General features: G+C 41.9%; 1 protein-coding gene across 1 annotated transcript in view; it reads left to right on the forward strand.

Moving 5' to 3' along the window:
- The window catches only part of lrp6 (low density lipoprotein receptor-related protein 6), a 53069-nt gene extending 34528 nt beyond the window's left edge, over window positions 1-18541 (forward strand). Inside the window, exons 17-23 of the mRNA XM_034526003.1 lie at window positions 1-27; window positions 632-868; window positions 2221-2331; window positions 5755-5985; window positions 6067-6203; window positions 6329-6426; window positions 15643-18541. The exon at window positions 1-27 is cut by the window's left edge and continues 99 nt beyond it. Coding sequence (XP_034381894.1) covers window positions 1-27; window positions 632-868; window positions 2221-2331; window positions 5755-5985; window positions 6067-6203; window positions 6329-6426; window positions 15643-15940 — 1139 coding nt within the window. The 3' untranslated portion in view covers window positions 15941-18541. The remainder of the gene's footprint in view (window positions 28-631; window positions 869-2220; window positions 2332-5754; window positions 5986-6066; window positions 6204-6328; window positions 6427-15642) is intronic.
- Window positions 18542-19958: the final 1417 nt, after the last annotated feature.

The raw sequence follows: 19958 nt of genomic DNA on the forward strand, positions 1-19958 counted from the left end.
TGCTGCAGGACGAGCTGTCCTGTGGAGGTGAGACCCCCTAACCCGTCTCCTGTCCCCCCAGACCCCCTTTGACCCGTCTCCTGTCCCCCCAGACCCCCTGACCGTCTCCTGTCCCCCCAGAGCCCCCTCTGACCTGTCTCCTGTCCCCCCAGAGCCCCCTCTGACCCGTCTCCAGACCCCCTAACCCGTCTCCTGTCCCCCCAGACCCCCTGAGCCGTCTCCTGTCCCCCCAGAACCCCTAACTTGTCTCCTGTCCCCCCAGACCCCCTGAGCCGTCTCCTGTCCCCCCAGACCCCCTGAGCCGTCTCCTGTCCCCCCAGACCCCCTGAGCCGTCTCCTGTCCCCCCAGGGCTCCTGTCCCCCCAGAGCCCCCTCTGACCCGTCTCCTGTCCCCCCAGACCCCCTCTGACCCGTCTCCTGTCCCCCCAGAGCCCCCTCTGACCCGTCTCCTGTCCCCCCAGACCCCCTCTGACCCGTCTCCTGTCCCCCCAGAGCCCCCTCTGACCCGTCTCCTGTCCCCCCAGACCCCCTCTGACCCGTCTCCTGTCCCCCCAGAGCCCACTCTGACCCGTCTCCAGACCCCCTCTGACCCGTCTCCAGACCCCCTCTGACCCGTCTCCTGTCCCCCCAGAGCCCCCCACCTGCTCCCCGGAGCAGTTCTCCTGCACCTCCGGCGAGGTGGACTGCATCCCTCAGGCCTGGAGGTGCGACGGCTTCGCCGAGTGCGACGACAGCAGCGACGAGGAGGACTGCCCCGTCTGCTCGGAGGCCGAGTTCCAGTGCGACAGCCGTCAGTGTGTTCAGCTCCTGCTGCGCTGCAACGGGGAGGCGGACTGCCAGGACCGGTCGGACGAGAGCAAGTGTGAAGGTGAATGTCATCGACGGCTTCGTGTGATGTGTTCAAGGGCCGCGGGAAAGATGAACGCCTGATAAAGGTTGTGCAGATGTTTGTAGAAAACTGGCTTTCAATCCCTCAGCGGGTCAAAACAAGTGGAAGCAACATCGTGAGAGTTTGGACGTTAACGTGGATGTACCGGAGGTTTAACGGGTCTTACCGGGTATCTAACAGGGTTTAACGGGTCTTACCGGGTATCTAACAGGGTTTAACGGGTCTTACCGGGTATCTAACAGGGCTTACCGGGTATCTAACAGGGCTTACCGGGTATCTAACAGGGCTTACCGGGTATCTAACAGGGCTTAACGGGTCTTACCGGGTATCTAACAGGGCTTACCGGGTATCTAACAGGGCTTAACGGGTCTTACCGGGTATCTAACGGTCTTACCGGGTATCTAACGGTCTTAACGTGTATCTAACGGTCTTACCGGGTATCTAACAGGGCTTACCGGGTATCTAACAGGGCTTAACGGGTCTTACCGGGTATCTAACGGTCTTAACGTGTATCTAACGGTCTTACCGGGTATCTAACAGGGCTTACCGGGTATCTAACAGGGCTTAACGGGTCTTACCGGGTATCTAACAGGGCTTAACGGGTCTTACCGGGTATCTAACGGTCTTAACGGGTATCTAACGGTCTTACCGGGTATCTAACGGTCTTACCGTGTATCTAACGGTCTTACCGGGTATCTAACGGTCTTACCGGGTATCTAACGGGTCTTACCGGGTATCTAACGGTCTTACCGGGTATCTAACGGTCTTAAAGTGTATCTAACGGGTCTTACCGGGTATCTAACGGGTCTTACCGGGTATCTAACGGGTCTTACCGGGTATCTAACGGGTCTTACCGGGTATCTAACGGTCTTACCGGGTATCTAACGGTCTTACCGGGTATCTAACGGGTCTTACCGGGTATCTAACGGTCTTACCGGGTATCTAACGGTCTTAAAGTGTATCTAACGGGTCTTACCGGGTATCTAACGTCTTACCGGGTATCTAACGTCTTACCGGGTATCTAACGTCTTACCGGGTATCTAACGTCTTACCGGGTATCTAACGGTCTTACCGGGTATCTAACGGGTCTTACCGGGTATCTAACGGTCTTACCGGGTATCTAACGGTCTTAAAGTGTATCTAACGGGTCTTACCGGGTATATAACGTCTTACCGGGTATCTAACGTCTTACCGGGTATCTAACGTCTTACCGGGTATCTAACGTCTTACCGGGTATCTAACGTCTTACCGGGTATCTAACGTCTTACCGGGTATCTAACGTCTTACCGGGTATCTAACGTCTTACCGGCCTGTGCTTCCCCGTCTCCCAGTGCGCTGCCCTCCAGACCAGTTCACCTGCTCTAATGGTCAGTGCATCGGGAAGCACAAGAAGTGCGACCACAACACGGACTGCACGGACAACTCTGACGAGATCGGCTGCTGTGAGCCTCCAGATATTAATCAATATATTAATCATTAATTAATCAATATGATTTCAAATGTAGATTTGATGGAATGAACTGTGATCTTTTGTTGTTCCTCAGAACTAAATGAATAGTGAGATCAACTTGTAGCTGGTTGTTGTGCTTTAACTTCTTCCTCCTCTTCCTCTCCTCCTCCTCCCCCTCCTCCTCCTCCCCCTCCTCCCCCTCTCCTCCTCCCCTTCCCCCTCCTCCTCCTCCCCCTCCTCCCCCTCTCCTCCTCCCCTTCCCCCTCTCTTCCTCCTCCCCCTCTCCTCCTCTTCCTCCTCCTCTTCCTCCTCCTCCTCCTCCTCCTCTTCCCCCTCCTCCCCCTCCTCCTCCCCCTCCTCTTCCCCCTCTCCTCCTCCTCCTCTTCCTCCTCCTCCTCCTCCTCCTCCTCTTCCCCCTCTCCTCCTCCTCGCCCTCTCCTCTTCCCCCTCTCCTCCTCCCCCTCCCCCTCTCCTCCTCCTCCTCCTCCCCCTCTCCTCCTCCCCCTCCTCTTCTTCCTCCTCCTCCTTCTCTTCCTCCCCCTCCTCCCCCTCCTCTTCCCCCTCTCCTCGCCCTCTCCTCTTCCCCCTCTCCTCCTCCCCCTCCCCCTCTCCTCCCCCTCTCCTCTTCCTCCTCCTCCTCCTCCTCCCCCTCTCCTCTTCCTCCTCCTCCTCTCCTCCTCCTCCTCCTCTTCCCCCTCTCCTCGCCCTCTCCTCTTCCCCCTCCTCCTCCTCCTCCTCCTCCTCCTCCCCCTCTCCTCTTCCCCCTCTCCTCCTCCTCCTCCCCCTCTCCTCTTCCTCCCCTCCTTCCTCCTCCCCCTCTCCTCCTCCTCCCCCTCCTCCTCCCCCTCTCCTCCTCCCCCTCTCCTCCTCCTCCCCCTCCTCCTCGCCCTCTCCTCTTCCCCCTCTCCTCTTCCTCCTCTTCCTCCTCCTCCTCCCCCTCTCCTCCTCTTCCCCCCCTCCTCCCCCTCCTCCTCCTCTTCCCCCCCTCCTCCCCCTCCTCCTCCTCTTCCCCCTCTCCTCCTCCCCCTCCCCCTCCTCCTCCCCCTCTCCTCCTCCTCCCCCTCTCCTCTTCCTCCTCCTCCTCTCCTCCTCCTCCTCCTCTTCCCCCTCTCCTCGCCCTCTCCTCTTCCCCCTCCTCCTCCCCCTCTCCTCCTCCTCCTCCTCCCCCTCTCCTCCTCCTCCTCCTCCTCCTCCTCCCCCTCTCCTCTTCCCCCTCCCCCTCCTCCTCCTCCTCCCCCTCTCCTCCTCCTCCTCTTCCCCCTCTCCTCCTCCCCCTCCCCCTCCTCCTCCCCCTCTCCTCTTCCTCCTCCTCCTCTCCTCCTCCTCCTCCTCGCCCTCTCCTCTTCCCCCTCCTCCTCCCCCTCTCCTCCTCCTCCTCCTCCCCCTCTCCTCCTCCTCCTCTTCCCCCTCTCCTCCTCCCCCTCCTCCTCCCCCTCTCCTCCTCCTCCTCCCCCTCTCCTCTTCCTCCTCCTCCTCTCCTCTTCCTCCTCTTCCTCCTCCTCCTCCTCCTCTCCCTCTCCCCCCTCTTCCCCCCCCTCCTTCCTCCTCCTCCCCCTCTCCTCTTCCCCCTCTCCTCCCCCTCCCCCTCTCCTCCTCCTCCTCCCCCTCTCCTCTTCCTCCTCTTCCTCCTCCTCCTCCCCCTCTCCTCCTCTTCCCCCTCCCCTCCCCCCCTCTCCTCCTCCTCCTCTTCCCCCTCTCCTCCTCCTCCTCTTCCCCCCCTCCTCCCCCTCCTCCTCCTCCCCCTCTCCTCCTCCTCCTCTTCCTCCTCCTCCTCCCCCTCTCCTCGCCCTCTCCTCTTCCCCCTCTCCTCGCCCTCTCCTCTTCCCCCTCCCCCTCCTCCTCCTCCTCCCCCTCTCCTCTTCCTCCTCTTCCTCCTCTTCCCCCTCTCCTCGCCCTCTCCTCTTCCCCCTCCCCCTCCCCCTCTCCTCCTCCTCCTCCTCCCCCTCTCCTCCCCCTCCTCCTCCTCCTCCTCCTCCCCCTCTCCTCTTCCACCTCCCCCTCCTCCTCCTCCTCCCCCTCTCCTCTTCCTCCTCTTCCTCCTCCTCCTCCTCTTCCCCCCCTCCTTCCTCCTCCTCCCCCTCTCCTCTTCCCCCTCTCCTCGCCCTCTCCTCTTCCCCCTCTCCTCCTCCTCCTCCCCCTCCCCCTCCCCCTCCTCCTCCCCCTCTCCTCTTCCTCCTCCTCCTCCTCCTCCTCCTCCTCCTCCTCCTCCCCCTCTCCTCTTCCTCCTCCTCCTCCTCCACCTCCCTCTGCCTCTCCTCTTCTTCCTCTTCCTCCACCTCCTCCTCTTCCCCCCCTCCTTCCTCCTCCTCCCCCTCCTCCTCCCCCTCTCCTCTTCCCCCTCTCCTCGCCCTCTCCTCTTCCCCCTCTCCTCCTCTTCCCCCTCTCCTCTTCCCCCTCTCCTCCTCCTCCTCCCCCTCTCCTCCTCCTCCCCCTCCTCCTCCCCCTCTCCTCTTCCCCCTCTCCTCGCCCTCTCCTCTTCCCCCTCTCCTCCTCCTCCTCGCCCTCTCCTCTTCCTCCTCTCCTCCTCCTCCTCCCCCTCTCCTCCCCCTCCTCCTCCTCCTCCTCCCCCTCTCCTCTTCCCCCTCCCCCTCCTCCTCCTCCTCGCCCTCTCCTCTTCCCCCTCTCCTCCTCCTCCTCCTCCTCCCCCTCCTCCTCCCCCTCTCCTCTTCCCCCTCTCCTCGCCCTCTCCTCTTCCCCCTCTCCTCCTCCTCCTCGCCCTCTCCTCTTCCCCCTCTCCTCCTCCTCCTCCCCCTCTCCTCCCCCTCCTCCCCCTCTCCTCTTCCCCCTCTCCTCCTCCTCCTCCCCCCCCTCTCCTCCCCCTCCGCCTCCTCCTCCCCGTCCCCCCCTCCTCCCTCCTCCTCCTCCCCCTCTCCTCCCCCTCCTCCTCCTCCTCCTCCTCCCCCTCTCCTCTTCCTCCTCCCCCTCCTCTTCCTCCTCCTCCTCTTCCTCCTCCTCCTCCCCCTCTCCTCCTCCTCTTCCCCCCCTCCTCCCCCTCCTCCTCCTCTTCCCCCTCTCCTCGCCCTCTCCTCTTCCCCCTCCCCCTCCTCCTCCCCCTCTCCTCTTCCTCCTCCTCCTCCTCTTCCCCCTCTCCTCGCCCTCTCCTCTTCCCCCTCTCCTCCTCCTCCTCCCCCTCTCCTCCCCCTCCTCCTCCTCCTCCTCCTCCCCCTCTCCTCTTCCCCCTCCCCCTCCTCCTCCTCCTCCCCCTCTCCTCTTCCTCCTCTTCCTCCTCCTCCTCCTCTTCCCCCCCTCCTTCCTCCTCCTCCCCCTCCTCCTCCCCCTCTCCTCTTCCCCCTCTCCTCGCCCTCTCCTCTTCCCCCTCTCCTCCTCCCCCTCTCCTCCTCCTCTTCCCCCTCTCCTCCTCCTCCTCCCCCTCTCCTCCTCTTCCCCCCCCCTCCTCCCCCTCCTCCTCCTCCAGACCCGACAGAGGAGCCTCCTCCCCCGTCCAACAACACCATTGGGTCCATTGTGGGCGTGGTCATGGCGTTGTTTGTGGTGGGCGCCGTGTACTTCGTGTGCCAGCGCGTCCTCTGTCCTCAGATGAAGGACGACGGCGAGACGGTGGCCAACGACTTCGTGGTCCACGGGCCGTCGGCGGTGCCGCTGGGCTACGTGCCGCAGCCGAGCTCGCTGTCCAGCTCGCTGCCGGGTGGGACGCCGCGCCGTCGCCACGACAACGCCATCGGGTTCCACCGGCGCGACACTGACCACTTTGTTTCCCCACCCACAGGCATGTCCAGGGGCAAGTCCGTGATTGGCTCCCTCAGCATCGTGGGCGGGAGCAGCGGGCCGCCGTACGACCGCGCCCACGTGACGGGGGCGTCGTCCAGCAGCTCGTCCAGCACCAAAGGGACCTACTTCCCCCCGGTGAGGCCTTTTATTATTGAACACATTTAAATCTAAAAACATTTGAGCAACTTTTATTCTATTGAAGGGAGATTTGTAATATTTAAATCTGAGTGTTTCTGAAAGTCAGATCTTCTTTGTTCCAGATCCTGAATCCTCCTCCGTCTCCTGCTACCGTTCGCTCTCAGTACACCATGGAGTTCGGTTATTCCTCCAACAGCCCCTCAACTCATCGATCCTACAGGTACCTATGTATCTCTATTAATATCTCATATTAATATATCTCATTACTATCGCTCATTAATATCTCACAATATCTCTTATTTCTTATCGCAGAATATCTCTTATCTCACAATATCTCTCATCTCACAATATCTCTTATCGCACAATATCTGTTATCTCACAATATCTCTTATCGCACAATATCTCTCATCTCACAATATCTCTCATCTCACAATATCTCATATCTCACAATATCTCATATCGCACAATATCTGTTATCTCACAATATCTGTTATCTCACAATATCTCTTTCTCATCTCACAATATCTCTCATCTCACAATATCTCTTTCTTATCGCACAATATCTCTTATCTCACAATATCTCTTATCTCACAATATCTCTTTCTTATCTCACAATATCTCTTATCTCACAATATCTCTCATCTCACAATATCTCTCATCTCACAATATCTCTTTCTTATCGCACAATATCTCTTATCTCACAATATCTCTTATCTCACAATATCTCTCATCTCACAATATCTCTTATCTCACAATATCTCTTATTTCTTATTGCACAATATCTCTCATCTCACAATATCTCTTATCACACAATATCTCTTATCTCACAATATCTCTCATCTCACAATACCTCTTATCTCACAATACCTCTTATCTCACAATATCTCTTATCTCACAATATCTCTCATCGCACAATATCTCTTATCTCACAATATCTCTCATCTCACAATATCTCTCATCTCACAATATCTCTCATCGCACAATATCTCTTATCTCACAATATCTCTCATCTCACAATATCTCTTATCGCACAATATCTCTTATCTCACAATATCTCTCATCTCACAATATCTCTCATCTCACAATATCTCTCATCTCACAATACCTCTTATCTCACAATATCTCTTATCTCACAATATCTCTTATCTCACAATACCTCTTATCTCACAATATCTCTTATCTCACAATATCTCTCATCGCACAATATCTCTCATCTCACAATATCTCTCATCTCACAATATCTCTCATCTCACAATATCTCTCATCTCACAATATCTCTCATCTCACAATATCTCTCATCGCACAATATCTCTTATCTCACAATATCTCTCATCTCACAATATCTCTTATCGCACAATATCTCTTATCTCACAATATCTCTCATCTCACAATATCTCTCATCTCACTATCTCTCATCTCACAATATATCTCATCTCACAATATCTCTCATCTCACAATATCTCTCATCTCACAATATCTCTTATCTCACAATATCTCTTTATCTCATATCTGTCATTCTCACATTAACCTTATTATGTCAAGTTCATATCTCTTATCTACATTAATATCTCAGTATCTCATATCTGTTGTTCTCACATTAACCTCATTATGTCAAGTTCATACCTCTTATCTCACAATATCTCTTATCGCACAATACCTCTTATCTCACAATATCTCTCATCTCACAATATCTCTCATCGCACAATATCTCTCATCGCACAATATCTCTTATCTCACAATATCTCTTATCTCACAATATCTCTCATCTCACAATATCTCTCATCTCACAATATCTCTTATCGCACAATATCTCTTATCTCACAATATCTCTCATCTCACAATATATCTCATCTCACAATATCTCTCATCTCACAATATCTCTTATCTCACAATATCTCTTATCTCACAATATCTCTTTATCTCATATCTGTCATTCTCACATTAACCTTATTATGTCAAGTTCATATCTCTTATCTACATTAATATCTCAGTATCTCATATCTGTTCTCACATTAACCTCATTATGTCAAGTTCATATCTCTTATCTCACATTAATATCTCATATCTGTTCTCACATTAACCTCATTATGTCAAGTTCATATCTCTTATCTCACATTAATATCTCATATCTGTTCTCACATTAACCTCATTATGTCAAGTTCATATCTCTTATCTCACATTAATATCTCATATCTGTGGTTCTCACATTAACCTCATTATGTCAAGTTCATATCTCTTATCTCACATTAATATCTCATATCTGTGGTTCTCACATTAACCTCATTGTCAAGTTCATATCTCTTATCTCACATTAATATCTCATATCTGTTGTTCTCACATTAACCTCATTATGTCAAGTTCATATCTCTTATCTCACATTAATATCTCATATCTGTGGTTCTCACATTAACCTCATTATGTCAAGTTCATATCTCTTATCTCACATTAATATCTCTTATCTCATCTCTCATCTCACATTAATATCTCTTATCTCATCTCTTATCTCACATTAATTTCTCTTATCTCATATCTCTTATCTCACATTAATATCTTATCTCATAATATCTCTTATCACACATTAATATCTCTTATCTCATAATATCTCTTATCTCACCATATCTCTTATCTCACATTAATATCTCTTATCTCACATTAATATCTCTTATCTCACATTAATATCTCATAATATCTCTTATCTCACATTAATATCTCATAATATCTCTTATCTCACATTAATTTCTCTTATCTCATAATATCTCTTATCTCACATTAATATCTCATCTCACATTAATTTCTCTTATCTCATATCTCTTATCTCACATTAATTTCTCTTATCTCACATTAATATCTCTTATCTCACATTAATATCTCATAATATCTCGTATCTCACATTAATATCTCTTATCTCATAATATCTCTTATCTGACATTAATTTCTCTTATCTCATAATATCTCTTATCTCACATTAATATCTCTTATCTCACATTAATATCTCTTATCTCATAATATCTCATATCTCACATTAATATCTCTTATCTCATAATATCTCTTATCTCACATTAATATCTCTTATCTCACAATATCTCTTATCTCACATTAATATGTCTTATCTCACATTAATATCTCTTATATCATAATATCTCTTATCTCACATTAATATCTATTATCTCATGATATCTCTTATCTGACATTAATTTCTCTTATCTCATAATATCTCTTATCTCACATTAATATCTCTTATCTCACATTAATATCTCTTATCTCACATTAATATCTCACAATATCTCTTTATCTCATATCTGTCATTCTCACATTAACCTTATTATGTCAAGTTCATATCTCTTATCTACATTAATATCTCAGTATCTCATATCTGTTGTTCTCACATTAACCTCATTATGTCAAGTTCATACCTCTTATCTCACAATATCTCTTATCGCACAATACCTCTTATCTCACAATATCTCTCATCTCACAATATCTCTCATCGCACAATATCTCTTATCTCACAATATCTCTTATCTCACAATATCTCTCATCTCACAATATCTCTCATCTCACAATATCTCTTATCGCACAATATCTCTTATCTCACAATATCTCTCATCTCACAATATCTCTCATCTCACAATATATCTCATCTCACAATATCTCTCATCTCACAATATCTCTTATCTCACAATATCTCTTATCTCACAATATCTCTTTATCTCATATCTGTCATTCTCACATTAACCTTATTATGTCAAGTTCATATCTCTTATCTACATTAATATCTCAGTATCTCATATCTGTTCTCACATTAACCTCATTATGTCAAGTTCATATCTCTTATCTCACATTAATATCTCATATCTGTTCTCACATTAACCTCATTATGTCAAGTTCATATCTCTTATCTCACATTAATATCTCATATCTGTTCTCACATTAACCTCATTATGTCAAGTTCATATCTCTTATCTCACATTAATATCTCATATCTGTGGTTCTCACATTAACCTCATTGTCAAGTTCATATCTCTTATCTCACATTAATATCTCATATCTGTTGTTCTCACATTAACCTCATTATGTCAAGTTCATATCTCTTATCTCACATTAATATCTCATATCTGTGGTTCTCACATTAACCTCATTATGTCAAGTTCATATCTCTTATCTCACATTAATATCTCTTATCTCATATCTGTGGTTCTCACATTAACCTCATTATGTCAAGTTCATATCTCTCATCTCACATTAATATCTCTTATCTCATCTCTTATCTCACATTAATTTCTCTTATCTCATATCTCTTATCTCACATTAATATCTTATCTCATAATATCTCTTATCACACATTAATATCTCTTATCTCATAATATCTCTTATCTCACCATATCTCTTATCTCACATTAATATCTCTTATCTCACATTAATATCTCTTATCTCACATTAATATCTCATAATATCTCTTATCTCACATTAATATCTCATAATATCTCTTATCTCACATTAATTTCTCTTATCTCATAATATCTCTTATCTCACATTAATATCTCATCTCACATTAATTTCTCTTATCTCATATCTCTTATCTCACATTAATTTCTCTTATCTCACATTAATATCTCTTATCTCACATTAATATCTCATAATATCTCGTATCTCACATTAATATCTCTTATCTCATAATATCTCTTATCTGACATTAATTTCTCTTATCTCATAATATCTCTTATCTCACATTAATATCTCTTATCTCACATTAATATCTCTTATCTCATAATATCTCATATCTCACATTAATATCTCTTATCTCATAATATCTCTTATCTCACATTAATATCTCTTATCTCACAATATCTCTTATCTCACATTAATATGTCTTATCTCACATTAATATCTCTTATATCATAATATCTCTTATCTCACATTAATATCTATTATCTCATGATATCTCTTATCTGACATTAATTTCTCTTATCTCATAATATCTCTTATCTCACATTAATATCTCTTATCTCACATTAATATCTCTTATCTCACATTAATATCTCACAATATCTCTTTATCTCATATCTGTCATTCTCACATTAACCTTATTATGTCAAGTTCATATCTCTTATCTACATTAATATCTCAGTATCTCATATCTGTTGTTCTCACATTAACCTCATTATGTCAAGTTCATACCTCTTATCTCACAATATCTCTTATCGCACAATACCTCTTATCTCACAATATCTCTCATCTCACAATATCTCTCATCGCACAATATCTCTTATCTCACAATATCTCTTATCTCACAATATCTCTCATCTCACAATATCTCTCATCTCACAATATCTCTTATCGCACAATATCTCTTATCTCACAATATCTCTCATCTCACAATATATCTCATCTCACAATATCTCTCATCTCACAATATCTCTCATCTCACAATATCTCTTATCTCACAATATCTCTTATCTCACAATATCTCTTTATCTCATATCTGTCATTCTCACATTAACCTTATTATGTCAAGTTCATATCTCTTATCTACATTAATATCTCAGTATCTCATATCTGTTCTCACATTAACCTCATTATGTCAAGTTCATATCTCTTATCTCACATTAATATCTCATATCTGTTCTCACATTAACCTCATTATGTCAAGTTCATATCTCTTATCTCACATTAATATCTCATATCTGTTCTCACATTAACCTCATTATGTCAAGTTCATATCTCTTATCTCACATTAATATCTCATATCTGTGGTTCTCACATTAACCTCATTGTCAAGTTCATATCTCTTATCTCACATTAATATCTCATATCTGTTGTTCTCACATTAACCTCATTATGTCAAGTTCATATCTCTTATCTCACATTAATATCTCATATCTGTGGTTCTCACATTAACCTCATTATGTCAAGTTCATATCTCTTATCTCACATTAATATCTCTTATCTCATATCTGTGGTTCTCACATTAACCTCATTATGTCAAGTTCATATCTCTCATCTCACATTAATATCTCTTATCTCATCTCTTATCTCACATTAATTTCTCTTATCTCATATCTCTTATCTCACATTAATATCTTATCTCATAATATCTCTTATCACACATTAATATCTCTTATCTCATAATATCTCTTATCTCACCATATCTCTTATCTCACATTAATATCTCTTATCTCACATTAATATCTCTTATCTCACATTAATATCTCATAATATCTCTTATCTCACATTAATATCTCATAATATCTCTTATCTCACATTAATTTCTCTTATCTCATAATATCTCTTATCTCACATTAATATCTCATCTCACATTAATTTCTCTTATCTCATATCTCTTATCTCACATTAATTTCTCTTATCTCACATTAATATCTCTTATCTCACATTAATATCTCATAATATCTCGTATCTCACATTAATATCTCTTATCTCATAATATCTCTTATCTGACATTAATTTCTCTTATCTCATAATATCTCTTATCTCACATTAATATCTCTTATCTCACATTAATATCTCTTATCTCATAATATCTCATATCTCACATTAATATCTCTTATCTCATAATATCTCTTATCTCACATTAATATCTCTTATCTCACAATATCTCTTATCTCACATTAATATGTCTTATCTCACATTAATATCTCTTATATCATAATATCTCTTATCTCACATTAATATCTATTATCTCATGATATCTCTTATCTGACATTAATTTCTCTTATCTCATAATATCTCTTATCTCACATTAATATCTCTTATCTCACATTAATATCTCTTATCTCACATTAATATCTCATAATATCTCTTATCTCACATTAATATCTCATAATATCTCTTATCTCACATTAATTTCTCTTATCTCATAATATCTCATCTCACATTAATATCTCATCTCACATTAATTTCTCTTATCTCATATCTCTTATCTCACATTAATTTCTCTTATCTCACATTAATATCTCTTATCTCACATTAATATCTCATAATATCTCGTATCTCACATTAATATCTCTTCTCATAATATCTCTTATCTGACATTAATTTCTCTTATCTCATAATATCTCTTATCTCACATTAATATCTCTTATCTCACATTAATATCTCTTATCTCATAATATCTCATATCTCACATTAATATCTCTTATCTCATATCTCTTATCTCACAATATCTCTTATCTCACATTAATATGTCTTATCTCACATTAATATCTCTTATCTCACATTAATATCTCTTATCTCACATTAATATCTCTTATCTCATAATATCTCTTATCTGACATTAATTTCTCTTATCTCATAATATCTCTTATCTCACATTAATATCTCTTATCTCATAATATCTCTTATCTCACATTAATATCTCTTATCTCACATTAATATCTCTTATCTCACATTAATATCTCTTATCTCATAATATCTCTTATCTCACATTAATATCTCTTATCTCACATTAATATCTCTTATCTCATAATATCTCTTATCTCACATTAATATCTCTTATCTCATAATATCTCTTATCTCACATTAATATCTCTTATCTCATAATATCTCTTATCTGACATTAATTTCTCTTATCTCATAATATCTCTTATCTCACATTAATATCTCTTATCTCACATTAATATCTCTTATCTCACATTAATATCTCTTATCTCATAATATCTCTTATCTCACATTAATATCTCTTATCTCACATTAATATCTCTTATCTCACATTAATATCTCTTATCTCATAATATCTCTTATCTCACAATAATATCTCTTATCTCACATTAATATCTCTTATCTCATAATATCTCTTATCTCACATTAATATCTCTTATCTCACATTAATATCTCTTATCTCACATTAATATCTCTTATCTCATAATATCTCATATCTCACATTAATATCTCTTATCTCATAATATCTCTTATCTCACATTAATATCTCTTATCTCACAATATCTCTTATCTCACATTAATATGTCTTATCTCACATTAATATCTCTTATATCATAATATCTCTTATCTCATGATATCTCTTATCTGACATTAATTTCTCTTATCTCATAATATCTCTTATCTCACATTAATATCTCTTATCTCATAATATCTCATATCTCACATTAATATCTCTTATCTCACAATATCTCTTATCTCACATTAATATCTCTTATCTCACATTAATATCTCTTATCTCATAATATCTCTTATCTGACATTAATTTCTCTTATCTCATAATATCTCTTATCTCACATTAATATCTCTTATCTCATAATATCTCTTATCTCACATTAATATCTCTTATCTCACATTAATATCTCTTATCTCATAATATCTCATATCTCACATTAATATCTCTTATCTCATAATATCTCATATCTCACATTAATATCTCTTATCTCACATTAATATCTCTTATCTCATAATATCTCTTATCTGACATTAATTTCTCTTATCTCATAATATCTCTTATCTCACATTAATATCTCTTATCTCACATTAATATCTCTTATCTCACATTAATATCTCTTATCTCATAATATCTCTTATCTGACATTAATTTCTCTTATCTCACATTAATATCTCTTATCTCACATTAATATCTCTTATCTCATAATATCTCTTATCTCACATTAATATCTCTTATCTCATAATATCTCTTATCTCACATTAATATCTCTTATCTCACATTAATATCTCTTATCTCACATTAATATCTCTTATCTCATAATATCTCTTATCTCACATTAATATCTCTTATCTCACATTAATATCTCTTATCTCACATTAATATCTCTTATCTCATAATATCTCTTATCTCACATTAATATCTCTTATCTCACATTAATATCTCTTATCTCACATTAATATCTCTTATCTCACATTAATTTCTCTTATCTCATAATATCTCTTATCTCACATTAATATCTCTTATCTCACATTAATATCTCTTATCTCACATTAATATCTCTTATCTCATAATATCTCTTATCTGACATTAATTTCTCTTATCTCACATTAATATCTCTTATCTCACATTAATATCTCTTATCTCATAATATCTCTTATCTCACATTAATATCTCTTATCTCATAATATCTCTTATCTCACATTAATATCTCTTATCTCACATTAATATCTCTTATCTCACATTAATATCTCTTATCTCATAATATCTCTTATCTCACATTAATATCTCTTATCTCACATTAATATCTCTTATCTCACATTAATATCTCTTATCTCATAATATCTCTTATCTCACATTAATATCTCTTATCTCACATTAATATCTCTTATCTCACATTAATATCTCTTATCTCACATTAATTTCTCTTATCTCATAATATCTCTTATCTCACATTAATATCTCTTATCTCACATTAATATCTCTTATCTCATATCTCACATTAATATCTCATCCTTTTGTCCCTCCCAGCTACCGGCCCTACAGCTACCGCCACTTCGCCCCCCCCACCACGCCCTGCAGCACGGACGTGTGTGACAGCGACTACACTCCGGGGCGCCGCGTGCCGCTGAAGCCCGGCGTTGCCAAGGGTTACGCCAGCGACCTGCAGTACGACTCTGAGCCGTTCCCCCCCCCCCCGACGCCCCGCAGCCAGTACCTGTCGGCGGAGGAGAACTGTGAGAGCTGCCCGCCGTCGCCGTTCACCGAGCGCAGCTACGCCCACCACCTGTACCCGCCGCCGCCATCGCCCTGCACCGACTCCTCGTGAGCCCCTCCCTCACTGTAAATAGCTATGTGCATATATGAGGTTTAGAACCAGGAGGAGGAGGAGCCACATGGAGGAGGAGGAGCCACAGGCAGGAGGAGGAGCCACAGGCAGGAGCTGCACAACATTTGTACATTGACAAAGAGAAAAGCATATTTATATATTTTCTATACAGCGTTTACTGATGATGCCGTAGAGGTTTGTATTAAGAAATTTGTACATTTTTTTTTTAAAGAAAAGGTTTTATTAAAATCATCACAAATATAAGTTGCCTTAAACCAGAAGAAAGAGGCTGAAGGACAAACAAAGCTCACAGTGGGACGTTTTAACTTATCTGATGCCAAATATGAAAAACATCAAGAGGAGGAGGAGGAGCAGGAGGAGGAGCAGCAGGAGGAGCAGCAGGAGCGTCTGTCGTGACCATGTAAACTGGAGAAAAGGGCGCGTGACAACGTGGTTTTCTATTGGACCTCCTCGGTCACGTGACATGAAGCAATAACAACACATATTTATTAGCCGCTCTGTTGACGAGGGGAAGTGCGGCTGAAGTATGGAAGCCCATTAGCGCCAGGTGATGCTTCTCAATGTCTGTGTTATTATCAGCTCACATTGCCAGGATTGGACTTCCATACGTTCTAGAACCTGAAGACAATCCGCCTCTTTGGGTTTGTTGTTTTGTTTGTGTGTTGTTGTTTACCTGTCCCTTCAGGGCCTCCGTAATCAAACACTAAACGATAACGATTGGGCGTCACATGACTCGTTCAGACCGGATTCAGAACCAAAACGTGGTGTTTTGACCCGAAGCTGCGCGGCGTCGCGTTTCTTGAGTTCCCCCCGTGAACACGATCTTGTGCCTGAACAGTTCCACGTCGTCATCACTTTGTTGTTTTACTGTTACTTTAAGGAACTCCAGTGCCCACTAAATGCTTTATAGTATTTTTGTACCACATATTGTGTAGATATCGTATTTATAAGCTATATAGAAGATCATTGTAAATCTCTCCATTGAACTCTTGCAGTACTGTTCATTCCGTCTTTTTTTATATTGCTCATTATATTTTTCTACAGAGTTTCACTCCAAACGTTCGGCGACAATCTCAGATCAGAAGAACATATCCAGGTTTTTATGTCTGTGCCCAAAGGGTCCTTTACCAACCGGAGGTCAAAGGTCAACACTCGATTTCCTTATTTTGGTACATCTGTGTTTTTGCTTCTCGTGTCGCCGGAAATATATTTTACATTTTACAAGATGACTCGTTTGATCGAGTCGGCGGCGCCTTTTAACTTCCTGTCGTCGCTTTTTCACTTCCTGTTTGGAACATTTTAACTTCCTGTTTTCGCTTTTTCACTTCCTGTTTGGAACATTTTAACTTCCTGTTGTTAAAACGTTCAGTTTGTTGTTCTGACAAAAATCCCACCAGCATGAATCTGACAATCTTAATGTTTACACGTCGCTTTCATTTCTTTAATGACATAAAAACATCTTCTGTCTTAATGAGATGCTTTTATTTAAAGAAACGGGCGAAATAATTAATCTCAGAAAATCTAATTATTACAGTAAAAGTATCAGTGAGCTGGTTATCGTTATATATTTAAAGAAAACTTTATTAAACAAATGAAACCAGATTCAAGGTCACAGTGCACTTTACAGGACTTTTATTTCTGGTACAAAACTTCAGAAGGACGTTTCTACAAAGGTTTTATCAAGCAGATCAAATCTCAACGTCTTTCATCAGGAACAATCTGTGTTATGGGAAATCAAAGAGCAAAATATTGAATCTGTTAAATCTCAAAGGACTTTAATTTGAGAGCTTGATTTACACTTTAAAGAACCAATGAAACAACGGTACTAATTAAGTTTTATGGTGTAAATATAAAAACACACTTTGTTACTAATACTAATAATAATATCTGACTTTTGGATGTTTTTAACAAACGTTTTTTTATTAAAACCCAAACAAACGTCCAAAATGTTTTTATTTATTTTATGTCTTTTATTACATTTCCTCCAAACACAAATCGTCAGTTTTATGGAGCAAAAAGAATTCTAGGAACGTTTTGTCCTTTTTGTTCTCGGTTTATTTCACCGGGACGCGCCGACAAAGAGCTCCTTTACGTTTGAGTCTTTGAGTCTTTGCGTTCGAGTCTTTATGTTTGAGTCTTTGAGTCTTTACGTATGAGTCTTTGCGTTCGAGTTTGAGTCTTTGCGTTCGAGTCTTTACGTATGAGTCTGTTTGAGTCTTTGCGTTCCAGTCTTTGAGTCTTTGCGTTTGAGTCTTTACGTTCAAGTCTTTGCGTTCCAGTCTTTGAGTCTTTGCGTTTGAGTCCTTGCGTTCGAGTCTTTACGTTCCAGTCTTTACGTTCGAGTCTTTGCGTTCCAGTCTTTGAGTCTTTGCGTTCCAGTCTTTGAGTCTTTGCGTTCGAGTCTTTGCGTTCCAGTCTTTGAGTCTTTGCATTCGCGTCTTTGAGTCTTTGCGTTCCAGTCTTCGAGTCTTTGCATTCGAGTCTTTGAGTCTTTGCGTTTGAGTCTTTGCGTTCCAGTCTTTGAGTCTTTGCGTTTGAGTCTTTGCGTTCCAGTCTTTGAGTCTTTGCGTTCCAGTCTTTGAGTCTTTGCGTTCGAGTCTTTGCGTTCGAGTCTTTGAGTCTTTGCGTTCCAGTCTTTGAGTCTTTGCGTTCGAGTCTTTGCGTTCCAGTCTTTGAGTCTTTGCGTTTGAGTCTTTGCGTTCCAGTCTTTGAGTCTTTGCATTCGCGTCTTTGCGTTCCAGTCTTTGAGTCTTTGCGTTCCAGTCTTTGAGTCTTTGCGTTTGAGTCTTTGCGTTCCAGTCTTTGAGTCTTTGCGTTCCAGTCTTTGAGTCTTTGCATTTGAGTCTTTGCGTTCCAGTCTTTGAGTCTTTGCGTTCCAGTCTTTGAGTCTTTGCGTTCCAGTCTTTGAGTCTTTGCGTTCCAGTCTTTGAGTCTTTGCATTCGAGTCTTTGCGTTCCAGTCTTTGAGTCTTTGCATTCGAGTCTTTGCGTTCCAGTCTTAGCGGTGGACGAGGACGAGGCTTGATGGCAAAGTGTCAGTCGGTACGGGTCGTCGGTTCGATGCCTTTTCTAAACTCACTCATGAAACACGTGTTCTGGATCTTTTGTACAGTTCGTGGTTGAAAAGCTCAAAGAAAGTAGAAAATGTAAAAAGGTGGCGTCGTTGTTTTCGTATTTTCTTTAAAGCACTTTTGTCTCTGGATTCGTCCGCTCTGCTCCGTCAGGACGATTGTTTCATTTCCAGTATTGTTCTGTTTCCTGTAACCCGATCTCCTCGTGGACCTGTACAGCCCAACCAGCTGCCACATAAGCTGTAACTCGTGAAATGATCATTTCTTTTTCCTTTGTGTTGAATATAAAGTGAGTGAACTTTACGCCTGGGTGGTGATTTGTGTACTAAGTGTACTAATACTACTAAAAACTCTTCCCCTGCTACATTTCATACATGTATTCTTAATATAAAACTATTATATATTTATATTCCTACAATGTTTAGGTCTTTTTTATTTATATATTTATATTGTCACTGATTTAAAATATTTCACGTTTTTGTTAAAACTAACAATTTATTAACTACATTTTTAAACACAAAATCTGAATGTTTCGCTTTTCTTCATCTCGATTTTTTGAAGTCAGTAATTTACACAATTAAAAAAAAATAATAATTAAAAACATCACAAACAAAAGTAAATAACTAGACAATGAAAGATATTTTCTAAATTATTGTGAATAAAAATAAACACTTTTGAATGCTGAATCTAAAATGTTGTTTAAATCTAAAATGGTATAATCATATTCTTCATCGACATTAAAAATAGAAGTCGTACCACTGGGTCATGATCAGTGGGCCGTTTACCTGGAGACAGGTAGGTTGGACCGTAATAACTCCTTTTGAAGTATATAGATTATTATAATACTTTGTGTTTGGCTGGAATCAAAAAACAATTATTAGGCTGACGATGTATTTCTTAGTAATAAGAAACTAAGATGTTATGGTC

This window comes from Cyclopterus lumpus, chromosome 23 (assembly GCF_009769545.1).
Source record: "Cyclopterus lumpus isolate fCycLum1 chromosome 23, fCycLum1.pri, whole genome shotgun sequence".
Classification (NCBI taxonomy): Eukaryota; Metazoa; Chordata; class Actinopteri; order Perciformes; family Cyclopteridae; genus Cyclopterus; species Cyclopterus lumpus.